Source organism: Telopea speciosissima, chromosome 1, assembly GCF_018873765.1.
Source record: "Telopea speciosissima isolate NSW1024214 ecotype Mountain lineage chromosome 1, Tspe_v1, whole genome shotgun sequence".
NCBI lineage: Eukaryota > Viridiplantae > Streptophyta > Magnoliopsida > Proteales > Proteaceae > Telopea > Telopea speciosissima.
In genome coordinates, this window is record NC_057916.1 from 53,549,475 (window position 1) to 53,570,973 (window position 21,499).

The 21,499-nt window shown below is 40.4% G+C and overlaps 2 protein-coding genes across 2 annotated transcripts in view; one reads left to right on the plus strand and one right to left on the minus strand.

The window, feature by feature from the left end:
* LOC122639982 (myosin-2-like) overlaps positions 1-14,163 on the plus strand; it is a 54,944-nt gene extending 40,781 nt beyond the window's left edge. Inside the window, exon 24 of the mRNA XM_043833054.1 lies at positions 13,181-14,163. Coding sequence (XP_043688989.1) covers positions 13,181-13,660 — 480 coding nt within the window. The 3' untranslated portion in view covers positions 13,661-14,163. The remainder of the gene's footprint in view (positions 1-13,180) is intronic.
* Positions 14,164-15,523: 1,360 nt separating this feature from the next.
* LOC122642636 (chlorophyll a-b binding protein 13, chloroplastic-like) lies at positions 15,524-17,432 on the minus strand. Its single transcript, XM_043836172.1, has 3 exons — positions 17,169-17,432; positions 16,887-17,048; positions 15,524-16,210 (listed from the first exon to the last, which is right to left on the minus strand). The coding sequence occupies exons 1-3, from the start codon at positions 17,304-17,306 to the stop codon at positions 15,701-15,703; spliced, it is 810 nt and encodes a 269-aa protein (XP_043692107.1). The 5' UTR covers positions 17,307-17,432; the 3' UTR covers positions 15,524-15,700.
* Positions 17,433-21,499: the final 4,067 nt, after the last annotated feature.

Below are 21,499 nucleotides of genomic sequence, written 5' to 3' on the forward strand. Positions count from 1 at the left end.
CGACTTTCAGGAAGTGGGAGGATGGTCTATGGCTGTTTGATTTTTTGGCCAGCCTCAACATTGAATTTGATAATATCAGGTCCAATATTTTGAATCAGGATCCTCTTCCCTCTTTGGAGCAGGCCTATGCCATACTTTTGGCTGAGGACACGAGGCGCACTGCCATGGTTCATCCTGTCACCCAGGAACGATCAACCCTTGTTTCTGGTTCTCAATCTTCCCGTGGAAATTCCTCTCGTCCTCCTCCTACCGATATACCATCTAGTGATCGCCCGCCTATTAAATGCGATCATTGTGGGAAGGACTGGCACACCAAGGACCGATGTTGGAAGCTTCATGGTCGTCCTGCGGATACTCGTGGGTGTGGAAAGGGGGGTTCCAATCGGCTCAGTTCCTCTCGTGCTAATTAGGCTGCTACTGAAGATCCATCTGAACAGTCTCTTTCCTCTGTGATGGCTGAGTTGCACAATCTGCGGGATATGATGAATCGCTTGGACACATCTTCGGCATCTGTATCTCCTTCCATGGCGGCTTCAGCTTTGTCTCTACCTGCTCCTTCCAGTGCACCTTCTTCCACAGGTATTTCTTTTGGTGGGAATCGCACCTCGGTCATGCCTGACTCTTGGGTTATTGACTTAGGAGCAACTGACCATATGATAGGTTCTTCCTTTGTTTTTACCGCATATACTCCTCTTTCAGGCCAGTCAAAGGTTCGGGTTGCTGATGGATCTCTATCTTCTATTTCTGGGAAGGGATTTCGTTCAGTGCACCTCCTCTCTCACTCTTTCCTTTGTTTTACATGTTCCTAAGTTTACTACTGACTTGCTGTCCATTAATAGTCTAACTAAGGATTTGAACTGCAAAGTAATATTTTTTCCAACTCATTGTTTATTTCAGGATTTGGAAACGGACAGTACGATTGCATGTGGTAAGGTGTTTGGTGGTCTGTACGTGCTTGAAAGTTCCCGGACAGCATTGACATCACAGCCAGCATCTTCTACTTTTGATTCTGCATTGCTTGAGTTGAATAATTGGCTTCGTCGTTTGGGCCATTCCCCGATTGGGGTTTTATATGCTTTATTTTCTAGTCTGGTAAAACAATGTAATAAACATAATTTTTCTTGTGATGCTTGCACTTTGGCAAAGCAAACTCGGAGTATTTTTCCTATTTCAAACAACAGAAGTTTGAATCTTTTTGGTTTAATTCATTCTGATGTTTGGGGCCCTGCCCGTTGTGTTTCTACCTCTGGGTTTCGATGGTTTGTCACATTTATCGATTGTTTTAGCCGGACGACTGGGGTATATTTGATGCATAGTAAGAGTGATGTGTTCAATTGTTTTATGTTATTCCACAAAATGGTCCAGACGCAGTTTGATGCCAAGGTGAAGATTCTTCGCTCAGATAATGGCAAGGAATATATGGATGGTGCTTTCCGTTCCTATTTGGACAGCCATGGGATCATACACCAGACTTCTTGTGTTGACACTCCCGCTCAAAATGGAGTGGCTGAACGCAAGAACAGACATCTACTGGAGGTAGCTCGTTCCCTTATGTTCACCATGTCTGTCCCTCCTCGTTTCTGGGGTGATGCCGTGTTTACAGCTACTTACCTCATCAATCGACTTCTATCTCGTGTCTTGGGTGGCTATTGTCCCTTGGATATGTTGGTTGGCAAATCCACCTTTGTGGTGCCCCCAAGAGTGTTTGGCTATGTTGTGTTTGCACGAAATCACCACGTCCATGGTAAACTTGATCCCAGAGGATTGCGGTGCATTTTTCTTGGTTACTCACCGACTCAGAAGGGCTATAAATGCTACCATCCTCCTACCAGAAAGGTGTTGGTTACCATGGATGTTGTCTTTCGAGAGTCGGAGGCTTACTTTCCACCTCTGGTACCTCTGCAGGGGGAGACTCAAAGTAATGAAGAGGTCTTGCTGATTGCTCCTTTAGATGTTGAGATACCAACCATTGAAGATGTTTCTATAAGAACAAGAAGTGGGACGGAATGAGCAACAGGTGTAGGGGGAGAGACTTTTGAAACAGAAATACACTCGGGGAACTGATTTTCCTACAGATGGTCCTCGGTACAAAGAGAAAGAAACCACCACTGCTGCACCACCTACGCAATCGGCATCTGTTCCTACTCCAAATCTTGCTCCTAGTCATACTGCGGGTAAGCCCCCTCTTGATCCTAGTCTTGATTTACCCATTGCTGTTTGCAAACAAAAAAGAAGTTGCACTCAGCATCCTATCTTAAACTTTGTGTCCTACTACTCTCTAACTCCTACCTTTCATGCTTTCATATCCTCTTTATCCTCTGTCTCTATACCAAACACTTGGCAGGAAGCAATAGCCGAACCAAAATGGAAGGAGGCAATGAATGAAGAAATGCTTGCCCTTGCGAAAATCAGACCTGGGATTTGGTAAGTTCTCCATATGGGAAGAGGCCTGTTGGTTGTAAATGGGTCTTTGTTGTGAAGCACAAGGCTGATGGTTCTGTGGAGAGATACAAGGCGAGATTAGTCGCCAAAGGTTTCACTCAAACCCAAGGAATCGATTATCAAGAGACTTTTGCTCCTGTAGCGAAGATGAATACTGTACGGGTCATCATTTCTTGTGCTGTTAATCAAGGATGGGAACTTCAACAACTCGATGTGAGGAATGCCTTCCTACATGGAGACTTGGAAGAAGATATCTACATGGAGGTACCCCCGGGTTTTACCTCTTCAGAGACTCAGGGGAAAGTGTGCAAGTTAAAGAAGGCCCTGTATGGTCTGAAGCAGTCCCCAAGGGCTTGGTTTGGCCGATTCCATAAGGCTATGATCGCATATGGGTATAAGCAGAGTAATGCAGACCACACATTGTTTGTTAAAAGAGTGGGACAGCAAGTTACCCTTTTGATTGTCTATGTTGATGACATAGTAATTACAGGCAGTGATGCACATGAGATTCAGAAGCTAAAAGTTTATTTGGGCATGGAGTTTGAAGTCAAGGATTTGGGCAAATTGAGGTACTTCCTAGGGATTGAGGTTGCCTATTCAGCCAAGGGCATATCTCTCTCTCAAAGGAAATATACCTTGGATTTATTGAAAGAAACAGGGATGCTTGGGTGTAAACCAGCAGATCCCCCTTTGGAGCCCAACACACATTTGAAGAGTAAGGAAGGTGAACCAGTGGACAAAGGCAGCTATCAGAGGTTAGTGGGTCGATTGATTTACCTCTCACATACCTGGCCAGACATCACATTTGCTGTAAGCCTTGTCAGCCAATACATGCATGATCCTCACTCTTCTCACTTGGAAGCAACATACAGAATTCTCCGTTACCTCAAGTCAGCTCCAGGGAAAGGAGTATTGTTCTCTCCACACGGCCATCTCCGGATAGAAGCGTACACTGATGCAGATTGGGCTGGCAGTCCTGATGATCGGAAGTCCACATCTGGATATTGCACATTTGTTGGAGGTAACCTAACTACTTGGAGAAGCAAAAAACAAGCTGTTGTGGCTCGATCTAGTACTGAAGCTGAATTCCGAGCTATGGCACAGAGTATTTGTGAGCTTCTTTGGCTCAAGGGGCTTCTTCAAGACTTAAGGATGAGTGCTGATCTTCCTATGCAACTCTACTGTGACAGCAAGTTAGCAATCAACATTGCTCATGTTGGACCAAACATGTTGAGATTGACCGGCACTTCATCAAAGAGAAGCTGGAACAAGGAATTATTTATATTCCATTTATTCAGTCTAGTGAACAGTTGACTGATATCCTTACCAAAGGAATCAGTACAAAATTGTTCTTTCCTGCTGTTAGCAAGTTGGGCATGTTTGATATGTATGCACCAACATGAGGGGGAGTGTTCTAATATGGGTCCAAGGGTAAATCTGTCCATGGGGGTATTTCTTGTATGTGGGTTTTAGTCCCACATTGCTTAGTTATATTTTTTGTCATATGATTTCAATATTATAAATAAAGGCTGGGCTATGATCACATTGATCAAGCCAGTATTCACGGAATTCCACGGTAAAGTTGGGCAAACTTGTCCATGTCATAAGTCATCCGAACTGGCAGAAAGTGAGCTGACTTGGTCAGTCTGTCAATTATAACTCATATCGCTTCATGACCTTTGGACGTCCTCGGAAGTCTTGTAACAAAATCCATGGTAATATGCTCCCATTTCCATTCTGGAATAGATAGTGGTTCCAACAACCCAAATGGCCTTTGATGTTTTGCCTTAACTTGTTGGCAAGTTAGGCACTTCTCTACATAGTGAGCAATTTCTCTCTTCATGTTGTTCCACCAGTACGTGGTCTTCAAGCCTTGGTACATCTTGGTACTTCCATGATGAACTGTATAGGGCATACAAATCCGGTCACCCAATCTAAGAGTTCCATTTTTCGTGATGACATAATCCATCCTCTTTCCTTCTTGAACTTCCGTCTTGATTTTCTCTAGGCACGGGTCTTCACTTTGGGCAGATTTTATTTTCTCTATTAAAGATGGTTGTACTATCAAGTTGGATAGTATGGCTGAAACATCTCCTACCATCACTTCTAGGTCAAGTTTTCTGAAGTCGTTAATGATGTGTCGTTGCCTAGTCAAAAGTGAAGTGGAGTACCCCTAAGGATTCCTGCTTAAGGCGTCCACGACCACATTTGCCCTCCCTGGATGGTAATTAATTGTGCAATCATAGTCTTTAAGTAGATCCAGCCATCTTCTTTGCCTCATGTTGAGCTCTTTTTGTGTGAAGATATACTTAAGGCTTTTATGGTCTGTATAAATTTCGTACTTCTCACCGTAGAGATAGTGTCTCCATATCGTCAGTGCAAACACCACAGCTGCCAATTCTAAGTCATGAGTGGGGTAATTTTGCTCATGAGATCTTAGTTGTCGAGAAGCATAGGCTATGACTTTGCCATTTTGCATGAGTACACAACTTAAGCCCTTGCGAGATGCATCAGTGTACATTCCCTGATTCTGGAGGAACTGTTAGCACTAGTGCCGAAACTAGCCTCTTCTTTAACTCCTAAAAACTCTGTTCACACTCTTCTGTCCAATCGAAACAGGCGTTCTTCCTGGTTAGCTTGGTCAAGGGTAGTGCCAAGCGTGAGAATCCTTCCACAAATCTCCTATAGTAGCCACCTAGGCCAAGAAAACTTTTGATCTCTGAGGCATTTCTTGGTTTAGGCCATTTGGTAACGGCCTCGACCTTACTGGAATCAATAGAAACCCCTTTTTCTGATACAATGTGACCCAGAAACACCACTCTATCTAGCCAAAATTCACACTTCTTGAACTTGGCGTAAAGTTGTTTTTCTCTCGAGATTTGTAAAACTGTAGACAGATGTTGTTCATGCTCGGCCTTACTCTTAGAGTAAACTAGTATATCATCAATGAATACAATCACGAACCGGTCCAAATACTCATGAAAGACTCGGTTCATAAGATCCATGAAAACTGCAGGTGCATTTGTCAATCCGAAGGGCATAACCATAAACTCATAATGGCCATATCTAGTTCGAAAAGCTGTTTTAGGCACATCTTCACTTTTAACCTTCAATTGGTGATACCCAGACCGTAGATCAATCTTGGAAAATACGGCAGCTCCTTGCAGTTGGTCAAACAAGTCCTCTATACGGGGTAGAGGATACTTGTTCTTTATGGTCACCTTGTTCAGTTCTCTATAGTCTATGCATAGCCTCATCGACCCATCTTTCTTCTTAACGAAAAGTACCGGAGCACCCCAGGGAGACACACTAGGGCGTATGAATCCCTTGTCAAGTAAGTCTTGCAATTGCTCCTTAAGTTCTTTTAGTTCCGTTGGAGCCATTCTATGGGGTGCCTTGGAAATTGGTGCTGTACTCGGAAGTAAGTCTATAGAAAATTCAACTTCCCGATTCGGGGGTAGTTCTATTAGATCTTCTGGGAAAACATCGGTGAAGTCCCAAACTACCAAAATATCTTCCTTCTTCGGTGCAGTTATCTCTGTGTCAATCACACTAGCTAAAAAGCCTGTACAGCCTTTTGCGAGCAATTTTCTAGCTTGAAGAGCTGAGATCATAACTGGTGTCGGTGATTTGGACTTTTTTCCTTTGAATCGGAAATCGGGTTCCCCTGGGAGGTTGAAGGAGACTTCCTTCTCACGGCATAAGATCTTGGCATGGTAGTTAGACAACCAGTCCGTACCCAAAATGGCATCAAAATCTTTCATATCCAGTAGTACCAGATTAGCAGATAATACCCAATCACCAATTGCTACATTACAAGTGTCATACCCCATGTTTGATGTCATAACCTCTCCCGAAGGTGTGTGCACTGATAGGTCATATTCCAATAGTCGAGGTGAAACAATTAACTTTGTTGAGAATGCATGAGATATAAAAGAGTGTGTGGAACCAGAGTTAATAAGTACATGAGCTGGAATACTATGAATAGTAAGTGTGTACCTGTCACCACCGATGGTGAAACCTCTGCATCTTCCTCAGTCATAGCAAAAACTCTAGCCTGTGTATTGGGCCTCTGGTTAGCTTGATGATGACCTTTCTGAAATGATTGTTGTCCAGGCTTGTGCTGATGGCCTATTGCAGTCTGGTTGTTCTTCTATTCAGGGCAATCCTTTGCCATGTGACCCTCCTTGCCACACCTAAAACAAGCATTCGATCGGGCCATGCATTCTCCAGAGTGGGATTTCTTGCATTTGGGGCAAACAGTCCTCTCTTGATAATGGTGAGTTGTCCTTTGCTACTTGCTGTGATTGTCATAGTTTTGAGTTGGATAATGGTGAGACCTTTTCTTCTGTGTGTTTGAAACACTCGGAGGTACAAACCTCGAGTTGTCTTCAACAATTTGTGCTCTCTCCACTACCTCTGCATATGTAGGGCACTTATAAGCTGCTACAATCCTCTTCAGGTCAGAACGAAGGCCTCTCTTAAATTGTCGAGTCTTCCTCTCCTCGGTATCAACTAGGTGAGGGGCAAACTTACTGAGGTCCTCGAATTTTAACTCATAATCTATGACAGAGAGATTATGTTGCTTCAAGGTCAAGAATTCTTCCTCTTTCCTTTGTCTCAAACTGGTGGGGAAATATTTCTTGTAGAAGACCTTTTGGAATCTGGCCCAAGTTAGGGGTTGTCCATCTCTTTCTTCAATGCGATGTGTAGATTGCCACCAATCATCTGCTTTGCTCTGTAGCTGGTACGTAGCACACGCCACCTTTTGCACATCAGTGAGATTCAACAAAGTGAAGTTCTTTTCTAACTCCCTGATCCATTTTGTTGCCTTCAGAGGGTTAGAAGTGTCCCCTTTGAAATATGAGGGTCTAAGTTTCCGGAACTGCTCAATAGTGCAAGTAGTGTCTGCCATAGGAGGTTGAGGAGGTGCCCTACCTGTTTGTTGTTGATATATTGCGTTGACCAAGTTGCCGATGGCCTGTACCAGATCAGGTTGGCCACCCGGAAAAGCCCCTGCCAGAATTGGTGGAGGGGAAGGAGGAGGAGGCGGCAAGCCTAAGTCACCTGAACTGCCTGATTGGCCCCTTCCCATAGAACGAGGACGTTCACGAGGAGGCATGACTACCTATAACAAAACAAGACTAATGAATTACACAATACTAGGTTTCATCATAAAGATAGTCCTAGATATGCATGATTATGAAGAACAACTTGTGTCTGTACAGTATGCTTTTCTTAATTAGGTTCTGTTTGGTTTAGTGATTATGCAGCAAAAGAGACTTTTGTATTGTTTTTTTTTTCCCCTACGCCACCAGTCTCTAGGTCCAGTTGTCTAAACTTTTGCTCTGATACCATGTTGTGACAACCCAAACCTGGGATAAGGGTATGAGTACAACCCTCGCGGGCGGTGATCTTACGATCGGTTTCTTAACTTAGCATGTGTCTAAAAGTTAGCTGAATTTTTTTTTTTTAATTAGCATATAAGCATGCCACCTTTTCTAACTATGCGGAAGATTATCAAGCAACATATCATCGAATAAATATATGTTTTCATCCAAATCTGGTGGCAATTCCAAGTAATCATTATATGTTCATCCCACAAGCATAAGAGCTAACATAAAAGAAAATAAACAGTATCCAAGTCGAATTGTGCTACATCCAACCATTAAATCCAAATTCAATCAATAAAGTATCCTAATATCCATTATTCAAATCTTCAAGTCTATCAAGCATCATAATCGCCATCCTGCTGCTCTTGGTCACCTGTGCAGTCTGTGTATTGACATGTTCCATCATATGTGTCTGAAAAATAAAGGGGTGAGCTCGACAGCCCAGCGAGATAATACATGCATTAATAGGCACAACTTATACATACAAACAATGCATGAACTATGGTAAAAACTAGATACATTAATGCAATTTTGTTTGGTTCTACTGCATGTATACATCTAGTAAAGGTGAGCAACACGACCGTTGATCTGATGGCTGCCATTTCTTGCATTACCCAGCTGAACACTACCGGGAGTCATTTCTCTTTTACCCCAGCTGACCGGACCGGGTCTGGGATCAAGTACGCTCCCCTGTGGGAGGTCTAGATCCGGTTCTGGTTCTGGAGGACAGTGTGCTCCCCTGTGGGAGGTCTTATCCTCAATTCGATTCTGGTGTCCTCATCCAGCACCTAACCCTCTGCTGGAAAGGGGTGCAGTCTGGGTTCTAGGTCTGAATTCTAAATGTCTGATTCTAGGACCTTATGTCCAATTCTTTCTTATATTCTGAATGAGGTTCTATTACATGCTGTCATAGTGTTTCATCACATCATATAATTCTAAACTCATAATACATACATAGCATGTCACTCATATTAAAGCATAACAAACATCCAATACTTGTAAACATCAATCCATGATTATACTCACCTTGGTACTTGAATAGAATTACACTTTTACCAAGTCTTTAGTTTCTCTCCCGTACAATGTACAATCCCTAGATATGTTCACCTATCACATCATATTAATCTTCTCGGATTTTGTCCCATTCTGCGAATAGTCACTTCCTAATGCCATAACTTTTAACACAGACATCCAATAGGTATAAAACATATATACTATTAAACTAGACTTAAAAGACCACAATTCATAAGAAGGATCCATCTCGAGAATAAGCCTCCAAGGCCCTTCAAATCCAAGCCCAAACTAGGGTATTGACAGGAATTTTTTCTACTAAACAGAATGACCTTTGTGCTCTAAAAGTGCATTAATCAATCATTAAAAATTATAATGGCTCTCAGTTTTTATATGTTAAACTAGACTTATAAATACACAAATCATCACAAGACATAAACCTAATTTAAGGTCTCTAAGTTTGCTAAAAAATTGAGCACAACTCGGGTTCATAACTATAGCAAAACCTGCACTCAGGATTGTGTACAGAGCAGTAAAAATATAATTTGTCCATCTTCCAGAAATCAATTCAATTGGGTCTTTTTATGGGTGAAACTAGACTTATAGGGCCACGTTTCATCAGCAGGGGTCATCTTCAGATTTGGCTCATAGGTAACCTGAAAATTAGTCACAAGGACAGACAAGTGTGCTGGACAGAATTACATTAACCTCAATGTAATACCCAAAATACATGCACTTCCAGAATGGATTAGGGTCTTAAAATACATGCACAGGAAGGTCTATCCGTCTATTTTGTTACCATATAAATTTAAAATTCTAATCCTAAACCGTTTAAAAACTTTGATTTTTACAAAAACGGTGCACAGAAAAATCTGTGCAGAAAATATCAAGAATCACAGTCTCCTAAAGATTATCATCCTTGCTAAAGGCGCAATACAAGGTCTTAGAATATGATCTTATAAAATTAATCTAGGTCTATTATCTCTTACCCTAGGCAAAAATTAAATTAGGTTTAGAAGAACTTACTCTTTGTTTGTGCGGCCCCAAATTTACTTGAACTCTCTAAGCTTTCACTTCTTCTTCTTTTCCTTTCTTTCCTTACTTCCACAATCTAGGTTTGGGGTTTCTTTGGAGTCCACCCTTATATTTCTATCTCCTCTTAAAGGGCTACTCCTTTCCTCTTTCTTGTTTATCTCCAACTCACTCTCTCTCTTATCTCTAACTCACTCTCTCTCTCCCTCTCTCGTCTTATCTCTTGTGAAGATTTGTTTCCTTTTTTGAGTCAAGTTTCTTTTATTTATTTATTTATTTGTATTTTCCTTTTTATGTGCGATGACCCTCTTTCCTTCCCTCTCGGTTGTTCCTAGTTTATCCCAATTTATCTCTAATTTCCCTAAATCTCCCAATTGGACTTGCTTTCTTCCAAGTAATCTGCCATATAGTCTACTCTCTCCTCTTTTTCTTTTTTTATTATTTTATTAACATCATTGTTTATTCTTTTTTTTTTTTGCATTAAGTCACGAAATCTCAAAGTGGGGTCCATAAGAGGCTTCTTCCACCAAGCTGGCTGAACTTCTCTCTTTCTAAATTGAATTTACCTCAATTTGATAATAATTCTAAAATAAACAAAAATTATACTTAATGTGTTGCACACAAGAATTGAACCTTGTACCTCCCACAAACAAAGCAACTACACACCGATAAGCTATGACTACATGTATGTACATAAAAACCTAAAATTTTATAAAACATTACTTTTTGCATTAAAACACATTTAATCACTAAAATAATAAACTCTAATTAATCATATAGTGTAATTATCATAATACCCTTGGGATGAAATTACTATTTTACCCATAAGGTTGAGACTCAAGGTTTCTGAAATCTGGGGTTTCATACCTGACTTCTCCAGTCATGTATCCTAGTTTCCCATGATTTCTCGAGGATACATACCTTAGGAAAGCTGGTTGGATACCCTAACCAAATAGGGAGTCCACACCCTTCTCACACTTCTTTTTAGATGTAGGAAGTTTGATTTCAGATATCGAAATTACATCACAACCGTGAAGTAGCTCCAACCATATTAATATCTCAAGGTAGAAACCAAATCTTTCACAATTTTTAGTCTTCAAACAACAGAATGCATCAACCAAAAACAACTTCCAAACAAGAAAAATCACTGAGATGCACAGACAGAGTCCACAAAACCAGAAGAAAATATTTGCAGAGTTTGGGGTTGTGGAGACTTGCGACCAAATATCACATGGTGCAGCTAGGATTTCCAAAGAAAGGACTCTTGGGATACCCAAAGGGTTTTGGTCTTATTTCCAACAGACTTCAGACGAGAAGGAAAAAGAAAAAATTTCCTAGGCCTGGTAGTAACAGTGTAGTGCTCAGGTCTTCCACAGATTTGATCCAATCATCCAAACATCATCTTCTGTTCTTGTTGATGAAGTTCTTCGTTCTCACACTAAGATCCTTACAAACTGCTTCTTCAGTGCTGTCCTTGGAACCCTAAGTTACAGTTGGGTTCCGAAGTTTGAAGGAAGAACAGGATCACTTGATCGACATCTAAAACCAGCTTTGCTCTGATACCAAGATGCAAGAAAGCACGTAAAGAGGATGGAGGAAGGAGGAAGTATAGAAGAGAAGACGATTTCGGGAGAATAGATTTGAGAGAGCTATTAACCTCTCTCCAAATTTTGTAATAAGAGTTCAAAATGAAATACCTATTATACCCCTACATACAGAAATATTTCTCCATAAGACAACAATACATACAAATACACAATTCCCATAATACCCAATAGTAAGTATTCTAAAAAATTTCGATCTCTCCTCTCAACTATGCTGACAATTATAGTATCTGCTTTACCATGCCTATTTAGATTGCCACTTGAGAAGTAAATTTGTATTTCAAATTTGCCGTGCACTCGCTTTAAACTGGACAATATGGTTGTGTGTGAAATAGAAAACACATCTTTTAACCATTCAGACCTATGCATATGACTGATGTGACATAGGACTTGCCAATCTATGGACCTGTTTAAAGTTTTTTCTTTTGAATGCAAACATCAACTTCGGTGGCTAATATTTTTTTCCTCCCTTTTCTTTTTTCCCTGTTAATGTAATAGATGGATCATTGTATCTACTTATCCATATACTATTGCAGGAAAACAATAATGCCACCATCTAGAAGTTTTGTTATTTATTGTCATGTCTATATTTGTGAACTATATATTGTAGGTGGAACACTTTGTGTTTGGTCCACCATCGTTCCTATATTAGTTGTATCTGCTATTTCTGCAAACAAAATTAAATACAGTTCGATAGCATGTTGTGATAACTGCTTCCAGCAAATAGGGTTCCCTTAAATTTCGTTGAAAAATATTTATTTATTTGGGAAAACTAAAAGGGTTAGATACATATTCTGACTTGGAATAGAATGTTTAGACAGTGAATGTTGATTTTTAAGGTGGGGTAAAACCATCAAAAAAGAATTTCCGTGGGGAAATTTCAAGAATAAACTTTGGACTATCCTGTAGCAATGTAAAATAAGCACTCAAATGAGTAGAAGTTATGATCGTGATATATTTTAGGGGAGCGAGGGAACTTTCCATTTGGTAGCCACTCAGTCAAAATTTGGATACCTATTCTTTTGATTTTTTTTGTTTTTGTTTTTGTTTTCCCCCCCTTTTAAACAATTGTATGCCTTGTTATAGGAGAAAAGGTTTTCTGGATGCCTGCTTTGATAGGTTTAGCGGGCTGGGTTGCCTGATTTGAGCAATATTTTCCCAATCAGAACTTTTGGATAGATAGGGCATCCTATTTATTAGCCACATGTCAAATTTCAATTTCATTTCAATAATATGGCCCAAATTTTTTTTGTCTTCCCCTTGTATATTAAATGATACACATCTTGACTTTTTAGGTCAAAATAGCCAAAAAGTTAAAAGAGGAGTTTACCTTTTCCTTGTGGTGAGATCCATTTGGACAGAAAATATGACTCATGTATAGAGGGCGAAGCTTACCTGCTTATGTTTTTTTGGTGCAATCTAACCTTCCAAGTTGTGGATATGGCATCCATCTTGCTGAGCCTTGCAAACTGTTGGTTAAAATAAAGTAAAAAATCTGAAGAATATGGTTCTGAAAATCTCCATATATCAGCAAAAGATGCTCCAGAACACCTATTCTTCAGTGATTAAGTGGCCTTCCCTTAAAATGACTAAAACTGATTCTCTCTTGATTTTGTTCAGCGTGTCTTTCTGGGCTCCCCAACTAAATAATCCAATCTAGCACATGACTAAAATTACAGTTTTGTGGTGATGATGCAGATTAGTCTAGCTGCAGCCAAGAAGGGTCTTGCAGCTGATGACATTGCAGGCCAACCTGGAAGGGCTGATGCTTCAGCATTGCGTCACTATTATGATACTGAGGATACTACATCTATGGGGGCCTTGATTCCTGGTGGCAGCATCCCTGCCAAGTTGCCTAACCACACGTCTGACTTTGCACCTGGACAAGGGTCTAATGGTTTGCTCAATGCAGTGAGCCACCTGGTAAAGGAGTTTGAACAAAGGAAGCAGGTATTTGAAGAAGACACAGGGTTCCTTGTAGAAGTAAAGTCAGGGCAGTCTGCTTCCAGTCTGAACACTGATGATGAGCTCCGGAAGCTCAAGCTGAGGTTTAAGGCATGGAAGAAAGAGTTCAAGATTAGGTTACAGGAGACGAAGGCAACACTTCACAAGCATGGGAACTCGGAAATGGAGAAGAGCCGTAAGAAATGGTGGGGGAAGGGCATGAAGTTCATGTAGAATATTGTATTTCATCAAGGTTATTTGTCATCTTTACTGGCTCAGTTTTAGGCTGTGCAATCTGCACTGGCCAGGGTAAGAAGTCTAGAGTCAGGTTTCTTGCAGAGTTGCAAGGCATGGACAGAAACAAAGACCTTTGAGCAGCATTGAGCGGTAATTAACTAAAATGATGCACAAATGTGCTGTTACCATTTTCTCGTGCAGTTCTCATCTTCCTGCAAGCATTTGTGATGTAAACAGATGGGTTTGAGAGATTATGGGGAGGGGGCATTCGGTTGTATATTTACCATTTTTGTTACTTTGTTGTGGAGGGATCGAAAGTGTTTGTTTATAGTCCAAAGGGTTTTTAGGACTTCTTTTTGTATATTATGTTTCAGTTTATGTAATCTCCGATAGATCGTATTTGTAACCTGATAGTATCAAAGGGAGATGATGTCTTCTATACCATCCTGCTTTGTAGGAAGTATTACATGATCCATTATGAATCACAGGAATCAACTTTATAGTTGTCATTTCATACGAAGTTAGAAATCTCAATTCTTCATGTAGACCATTATACTTGTTTAAATCATATGCTCCAGAATCCACTTGGGTTATCATGTGGCTAGTCTTGTTGAGACATTTTCTTTCATGTATGTTTTAATGTCTTTGCTGGGTTACAAGGAACTTGATTTTTGAGGAAGATGAAGCCTTCAATGGTCCAACCTTGAAATACTTTGTAATTGCAGCAATATCTAGGCTTCTTCACAAGGCTCAGTTGGTTTTGGGTTGGTTATGTGTCAAGTACATGTAACATGGTTAAAATTGTCATTCTGTTGGGATTGAAGTTTATAAACTGTATATTTTCTTTACGTGGAAAACCCAAGAGACAAGTAAAGGAAATCACATAGTGAGTTGGTGAGGTAGAGTTTTTCTACCTAGTGAAAAATTCTCTGATTCTCTCATATGGATGTATGCATTAGTAGACTTGCATTCTGGATGTATGCATTCTTAAATTCCTTCTATTTGTGTGTGATTGTTTGTTTAGTTTTTTCCTTGTGTTCACGCATCCCTGCCAACGGGCTCAACTTTGCAACTTGCGATTGATTTTCAAATGGAGACTAATTAAAATTTAATGTACTTTTTTGAAACCATGAGAAAGTTGTAGCTCAACTTTGCAACTTGCGATTGATTTTCAAATGGAGACTAATTAAAATTTAATGTACTTTTTTGAAACCATGAGAAAGTTGTAGCTGTCAAAAAATATTTTTGTCTGGTATTCAAAACAAGGCAAAAAGTTTTATGGATGGTCATAGCAATAGAATATTATAGGTGACTCATCTAATTGTAACATGTGGATTGATGATGTGCCAATTTTGACAATTGGTTATCGTAAAGAATGGTTTGAATTGACTAGTTGCCAATCTCATATTTACATTCAATCATATACTCTCTCATTTACTGTCATGCACATTCTTAGTAGTCTATGCATTGTCATGCATTCTCTTGATAGCTCTGGAATTTAAAAGTTTTATTTTGTCACTTGGCCAATTCCAATTAGATGAAACTTAATATGTGAGTAGGGGACCTTTGCGGCTTTGCTTCCCATGGGATTGCGTGGCTGATGTTTTGCTCTTACCTTGATCAATCCAACCAAAACTGTAACTTTTTAAACAATCCTCCAACCTGAACCCAACCATTTCCTGGGTTAGGTTTTGCATCTTTTCTATTGGATTAATACATGCTTTGGGGGATTTACTGTTTGTTACTACCTTCATTGTTTTCAACTAGACCTCACCTAATCCTACTTGGTCCATTGTTACTTCTTCATTAAGACAATAAAGAATGAGGAAGAAAACATGTGATATATCATCAATACCGCACCAAATCCATAATTTTTACAAAATATATCCATTCTTAGTTTCTTACTGATACAGATGAGTTAACAAGATCATTCTTCAAATCCTATCACTTACCATGATAATTGATAGCGTAGATAGACACTGATCGTTCATTTTCATAAAAGAATAGGGAGCTGAGTGAGTAAATGACATAATTAATCTAGGATCCTGGCACAAACTTGGTGGCATAGACCCAGGCATTGTTGGCCACAGGGTTGTCAAGGTGATCCAACAGGTTTTCTAGTGGGCCTTTGCCAGTGACAATGGCTTGGACAAAGAACCCAAACATGGAGAACATGGCAAGCCGACCATTCTTGATCTCCTTCACTTTGAGCTCGGCGAAGGCGACTGGATCATCAGCAAGTCCCAAGGGGTCAAAGTAGGTTCCACCAGGGTAGAGATTGTTTCCCTCACCCACACCTTCAAGGCCATTGATGCGGAAGCCTTCCACAAGTCCCATGAGCAATACTTGGAATCCCAGCACTGCCAAGATGCTCTGAGCATGAACAAGGTTTGGGTTTCCCAAATAGTCAAGCCCTCCTTCTGAGAAGATCTGAGCTCCAGCTTTGAACCAAATTGGTTCCTTGAAGTCCACTCTCACCCATTTCTCAAGCACTTCCGGAGTGATGCACCCGAGTGCCCCCAACATTGCCCATCTCCCATGGATTACCTGAAACCTCATTTAATTAATAATGCATAAGAGAGAGGCTTCATCCAACCAAGCCCATCAGTCAATGTTAATGCAAACACCAAGAAATACAAACAAACAAAACAGAGCAAGAATGACACAAAGTTTTGACGTGGTTCACACACTAATTTGATGTGCTACATGCATGGGAGAAAGTTGTAGATGATTCGTTATGTGACGGAAGAAAAAATACAACGGAGATCTCTCAAGGGCACCCAAAACTCGCAACAAGAACATTCCCCAGAAAACCCTAACTAAAAAATGCCTAGATCTCACTTATCTCTCTCGCTTACACAACAAGACAATAAAACAAGATTATACTCCTTCAAGTTGAGTCGATCCATTGGGTCGTACCGTAGGGGTAAACCACTGCACCCCTATACAAGATCAGTGATGATATTGGAGGCCTTGGGTCCAAGCCCTCCACTACCATCACAGACCTCACCAAATTTCTCCGTTGGGTTGCCACAAAAAATTGTGGGAGTGCGACACACTTGGAAACGGTTACAAGAATTTAAGACCAACACTCATCCATTAATCTATATCCATATAATGATTGAATGCTAGCACACACATGGGGAACACATTACAAAAACCAATAACCCAATCAAAATCAAGGAATAAGTACTATTAAGAAGGGAAGATGTAACTGAGTCACCTCAAGAGCCCTGTTCCTGGCAAAGGCCTCAGGATCGGCTGATAATCCGGCAGTATCCCATCCATAGTCACCAGGAAATTCCCCGGTGAGGTATGAAGGAGTCTGAGCAGAGAAGGGTCCTAAATACTTCACACGGTCCGGTCCATACCATAATTCATTTCCCTGTTCGAATTTCAAAATTGAATCACTTGCAGGGACTTTAAATCGAATAAGAAGCAAAAAAGATGATTCTTCTTCCAATGAATTAATCCAACAAGAAGGTGGCAATAAGCAGTAGCTTACCATGGTGAACTTCCCTGTGCCCATAGAGACAACTTCTCTAAGTGAGGTAGCGTTGGATCCTCGTGTCTGGCCCAGAAACGGGGTTGGTCTAAGGACAGTGCTGGAGCTGGCGGTTGCTGCCATTAGTGTGGCCGCCATAATTGATTTCCTTTCTGGTTGTTTGAGTTGCCGGAAAGCAGCCGGCGGGTTGAGAGATAGGTTAGTTTCAGTTAAAGAGTTTTGTAAGAAGGTGGTGGTGATGGTGGTGGTATGAGAACTGAACTGTAGACTTAAACTATGGAAAGGGAAGTTAAGAGTATATATGCTCAGAGATGAGGGGGACTCGGAGCAGAGTGGGTGGTTTAGATCTGGAACAGGAGGAGGGAAGAGGAATTGTGGTGGAGATTTTGAGGTTCTTGGCAACCAATGAGAAGTCCTTAAGGATTTGAAGTATCTCCCCACTCATCATCTTTCTATCCACATTTTATCTGTTCTGTATGTTTTTCAATTCTAAAAAATCATCAAATGCTTGGAACATTTGTTGAAGAAAAATATGCCGATTGAATGGTGGGAATGGCACCTTTACAAGCCAATCGAGTTGTGCTTGTGCCTCACAAGAGATGGACATAGTTTTACCTTATAAAAACAACAATAGTAGACATAGCAAACCTTCCGATGATGGTCGCAAAATAGGGGTGCAAATTTGGCCTTGCCCACTCTAAGCCTGAATAGGGCCTAGGTTGAGATACACTTGTACCGAGAGCAGGTCAGGATTGGAAATTTATGGCCCTGAGCCAGGACCGGGCCGGGCTAGGGTTGATGCCTTGCGCTGAGCCCTGCCCTGTCATTTTTTTTTTCTTTTTCTTCTACATCCTCCTCATGTTCTTTCTCTTTTCTTTCTCCTTCTTCTTCTTCTTCTCCCTGGCCTGGCCCAGCCCCTGCATTTCCCTCCCCCTTCCCCATGGCTAGGGCCAATCAAGGTCAGCCTGACCCAACCTTGAGGGCGGGTTAGTGTTAGATTTTTTAGGCCCTGAGTCAGGGCTTGAATGGGTCTAGGCCAAGCTAAGGTGACTCAGGATGGGTTGGGGTTTTAAAAAGCCCGGCCCAACCCGTCACTATTGCAACTGTATACAAATCATGATATTGATTGATAAAAGGGGCAGTTGGCCCTCTGGTTAATATGGACCACCAAGTTGGCCTAAATTTGGTGTATGATGATGTTGCACAAAATGGTCATAGGCATCTGTTGTACCGCATCACCTTTCAATCGACTTGGTCCCCAAGCTTAGCTTGATTGATTAAGTGATCTTAATAACACATTGATCTCTTTCTTTACCATATCAAAATCTCATCGTTATCTCCTCTAATTCGCTGCCCCCTCCAATTCCTCACATGGGGGGTGGAAATGACCATCCTACCCCCTGCCCGAAAACACTGCCCAAGGTTGAGTCCACTCCCCCCTATTAGAGGAATTGGAGGTGCCCGCGAATTGGAGGTGATAATTATTTGTTCGCATAGTCAAGGTGGGTGGAAAAACATGGAGGAACATCACCACCATTATAGGAAATAAGAGATAAGGGACCCGGATCCTCTCCAACGCATATCCAAAGGCTTGGAGCACCTGGGCATGCACCTCGAGTTCTTCTAACCATCGGATGCACATTGGAAGGGCTGGCATACTAGAGAGGAGCTCTTTCCAGAAATAAGGATTACCACGACTAAAAAGTCAAAAACAACCACTAAATCTTTTTCGAGCAGTTTTCTTTTTTAATTGTCAATAATTCATCGCTAAATTGGTGTTGCTATTGCAATGTGGCCCTTTTTTTTTTTTTTTTTAGTAAAAATCTAGTAGACCTGCTAAGGTTTGTTCACCTATCTTGTAGCCCCCCCAGTAATATAAAATTTACTTATAAATCCATATGATGGACGAAATACTCGTTCTGTTATAGTCAACAGGTTAAGTGATGATGTCAGCATTTTATATCCCAAAAATACCCTTGTACATCTTTAATGAAAAATGCCAGAGTGAAAATTACAATTCTATCCTTATATCATCTTTAACCTTAGAATTAAGATTTGGAGATGCTGACCGTTGGAAAGAAGACCGTTGGAGTTGCAGGCAAAGCGATGAAGCTCTAACACCATGTTAGGCGATTAAAATCCATCTCTTATTCTAAAATCTGAAGCTCATCTATGTTAGCTTCATCCCTTTCTGAAACTGAAGCTCCTACACATCCATGTTAGGCGATTGAAAACTCCAACTTCTCTCTCTACTCTCCGGCCACTGATATTCCAGTGATAGAAGATCCTGCAACTTTAAGGTGAGTAAAGTAAACCCCTTAACCCTTCTCACTCCAGATTAATCTCTAGTCTCTACTCTTTTGCCTTTTTGTTTTGTTCACCTCATCAACCGTAAGGGAAAGAGAATGGAACCCTAGGTTATTTGAATCCTTTGAATTTTTCCCAATTGAGAAATTTTTTTTTCTAGGCTAATCCCATTTGAATTTTTTTTCCTGTTTAATATTCCCTTCTCACTCTAGATTAATGTTTCGAATTTGTCCCACTTTGGTTCCATCGACTAGAGTGAAAAATTGGAACTTTTGACACTATATTTTGAATTTTTCCCACTATTGCAGATAAGAATGGCCTCAGCTTCTAGTACAGATAGTTCCTTAGGTTATATCAAATTTGAGAACAAAAAACGCCACTGTGGACATAGAGCTATAGTGAAGATATCAAAATCGGAGAAAAATCCAAGAAGGCTATACTACAATGTGAAGTGGATGCCAGTAACTTTTAGAAATGGGTGTATCCAAATGATGCTCCAACAAAGTCAGCTCTGATGATAGATTCACCAAGAAACAACCCTGTGGTTGGTGGAAGTGAAAATGAATAGCTCCAGTTGAAGAGCACAGTGAATCAAATGCACAAGATGCTTGTTATAATGATGTTTGCGGTTCAATTTATATTAGTGTTGTCTATTATTAACTTTGTAGTGATGATTGTAAAATAATAGATGGAAGTTGTATTTACATTTTGTTTGATGTTCTATAAATTAGTGTCTGGTTCATTGTCAAAGATGGAAAATAACAGGTGGTAGATCCCCTCCCAACATCTCAATCCCTTTAAAAATTTTAAAAGCATGAAATCCATTGGCCTTATTCTTGCATTTGCAAAACATAACAGACAACAAAACAAGTGCAGCAGATACAATTGTCCATGAAAGAAGAGTAGTCCACACTTCAGGACTACATAGCTAATTCCTTGTTCTCTTCTGGCTGCTATCATCCAATGCCATGTGAGGAGAAAGCAAGCAAGCTGTAGGAGTGTGAATGGTACCTATAAAATAGTAACTTTAGAGGGAGTGTGAATGGTACCTATAAACTTTAGAGGGATTGTGAATGCTACCACTAAACTGTAGGGATTATAAGTACATTTCCCTAAGATGATAATTGGTAATCAGAACATAAATTGCCTACCTATTCTTAACTACCAAATATTGTGATAAGAACAAGTTATTTATTGCATACATGGTGAGGATGTTTGAAATCAGAACTGAGCTAATAGCTTGCATACTGAACCAAGTAGCAGTAGCAACAAGCAAGCAGCAGCAGCAATAGCAGCAATAAGCAAGCAGTAGCAACAAGCAAGCAACAGTAGCAACAAACAAGCAATAGCAGCAAGCAAGCAACAGCAGCAGTAGCAACAGCCCCCCATCAATAACCCTATTCAAATCCTAGGCATATGCCCATCAATATCCCTATTCAAAACTTAGGCATATGCCCATCAATATCCCTATTCAAAATAACCGATGAAAATAAAACCCTAATAATATGCATTCAATCCAAGGCAACACTTGATGAAATTCCAAAGTCACACCATTACAAAGTCTAGTATACCACTTAACACAAGAGTCACACTTCCAAAGTCATGATAAAAACCCAATAAAGAGTCAAACTTCCAAAGTAATGAGACAAACAACCAATCCAAAGTCATAATACAAACATCCACTTCAAATTCATAATACAAACCCAATAAAATTCTAGTAAAACTAAATAAAAGAAAGTCTCATTTCTTCTTCTTTGCTGCCATTCTCTTTGCTCTAATCTTTGTTGCAGCTGCATCCATTTTGGCTCGTGTTCTTGGTTACTCTTCACAGTGGTAGCTGAAGAAGACTGTGACCTGGTCACTCTCTGAGAATTGCTGATATCACCCTGGCTCATATTATCATGATTTCTCTATATAAGCAATAAATATATATGGTTAGTTAAACATGCAAATACAAGTGTTACAGGTATATATTGAAGCATAAATAGTTATACCTTCATACCAACTGTCTGACTAGCAGATGT

Excerpts from the sequence above, each read along its gene's own strand:
- LOC122642636 (XM_043836172.1), bottom strand. The coding sequence starts at position 17,306 with ATGGCGGCCACACTAATGGCAGCAACCGCCAGCTCCAGCACTGTCCTT. Across the intron at positions 17,049-17,168 it reads GCACAGGGAAGTTCACCATG|GGAAATGAATTATGGTATGG; the intron begins GTAAGCTACTGC and ends AAATTCGAACAG. Across the intron at positions 16,211-16,886 it reads CCAGGAACAGGGCTCTTGAG|GTAATCCATGGGAGATGGGC; the intron begins GTGACTCAGTTA and ends ATGAGGTTTCAG.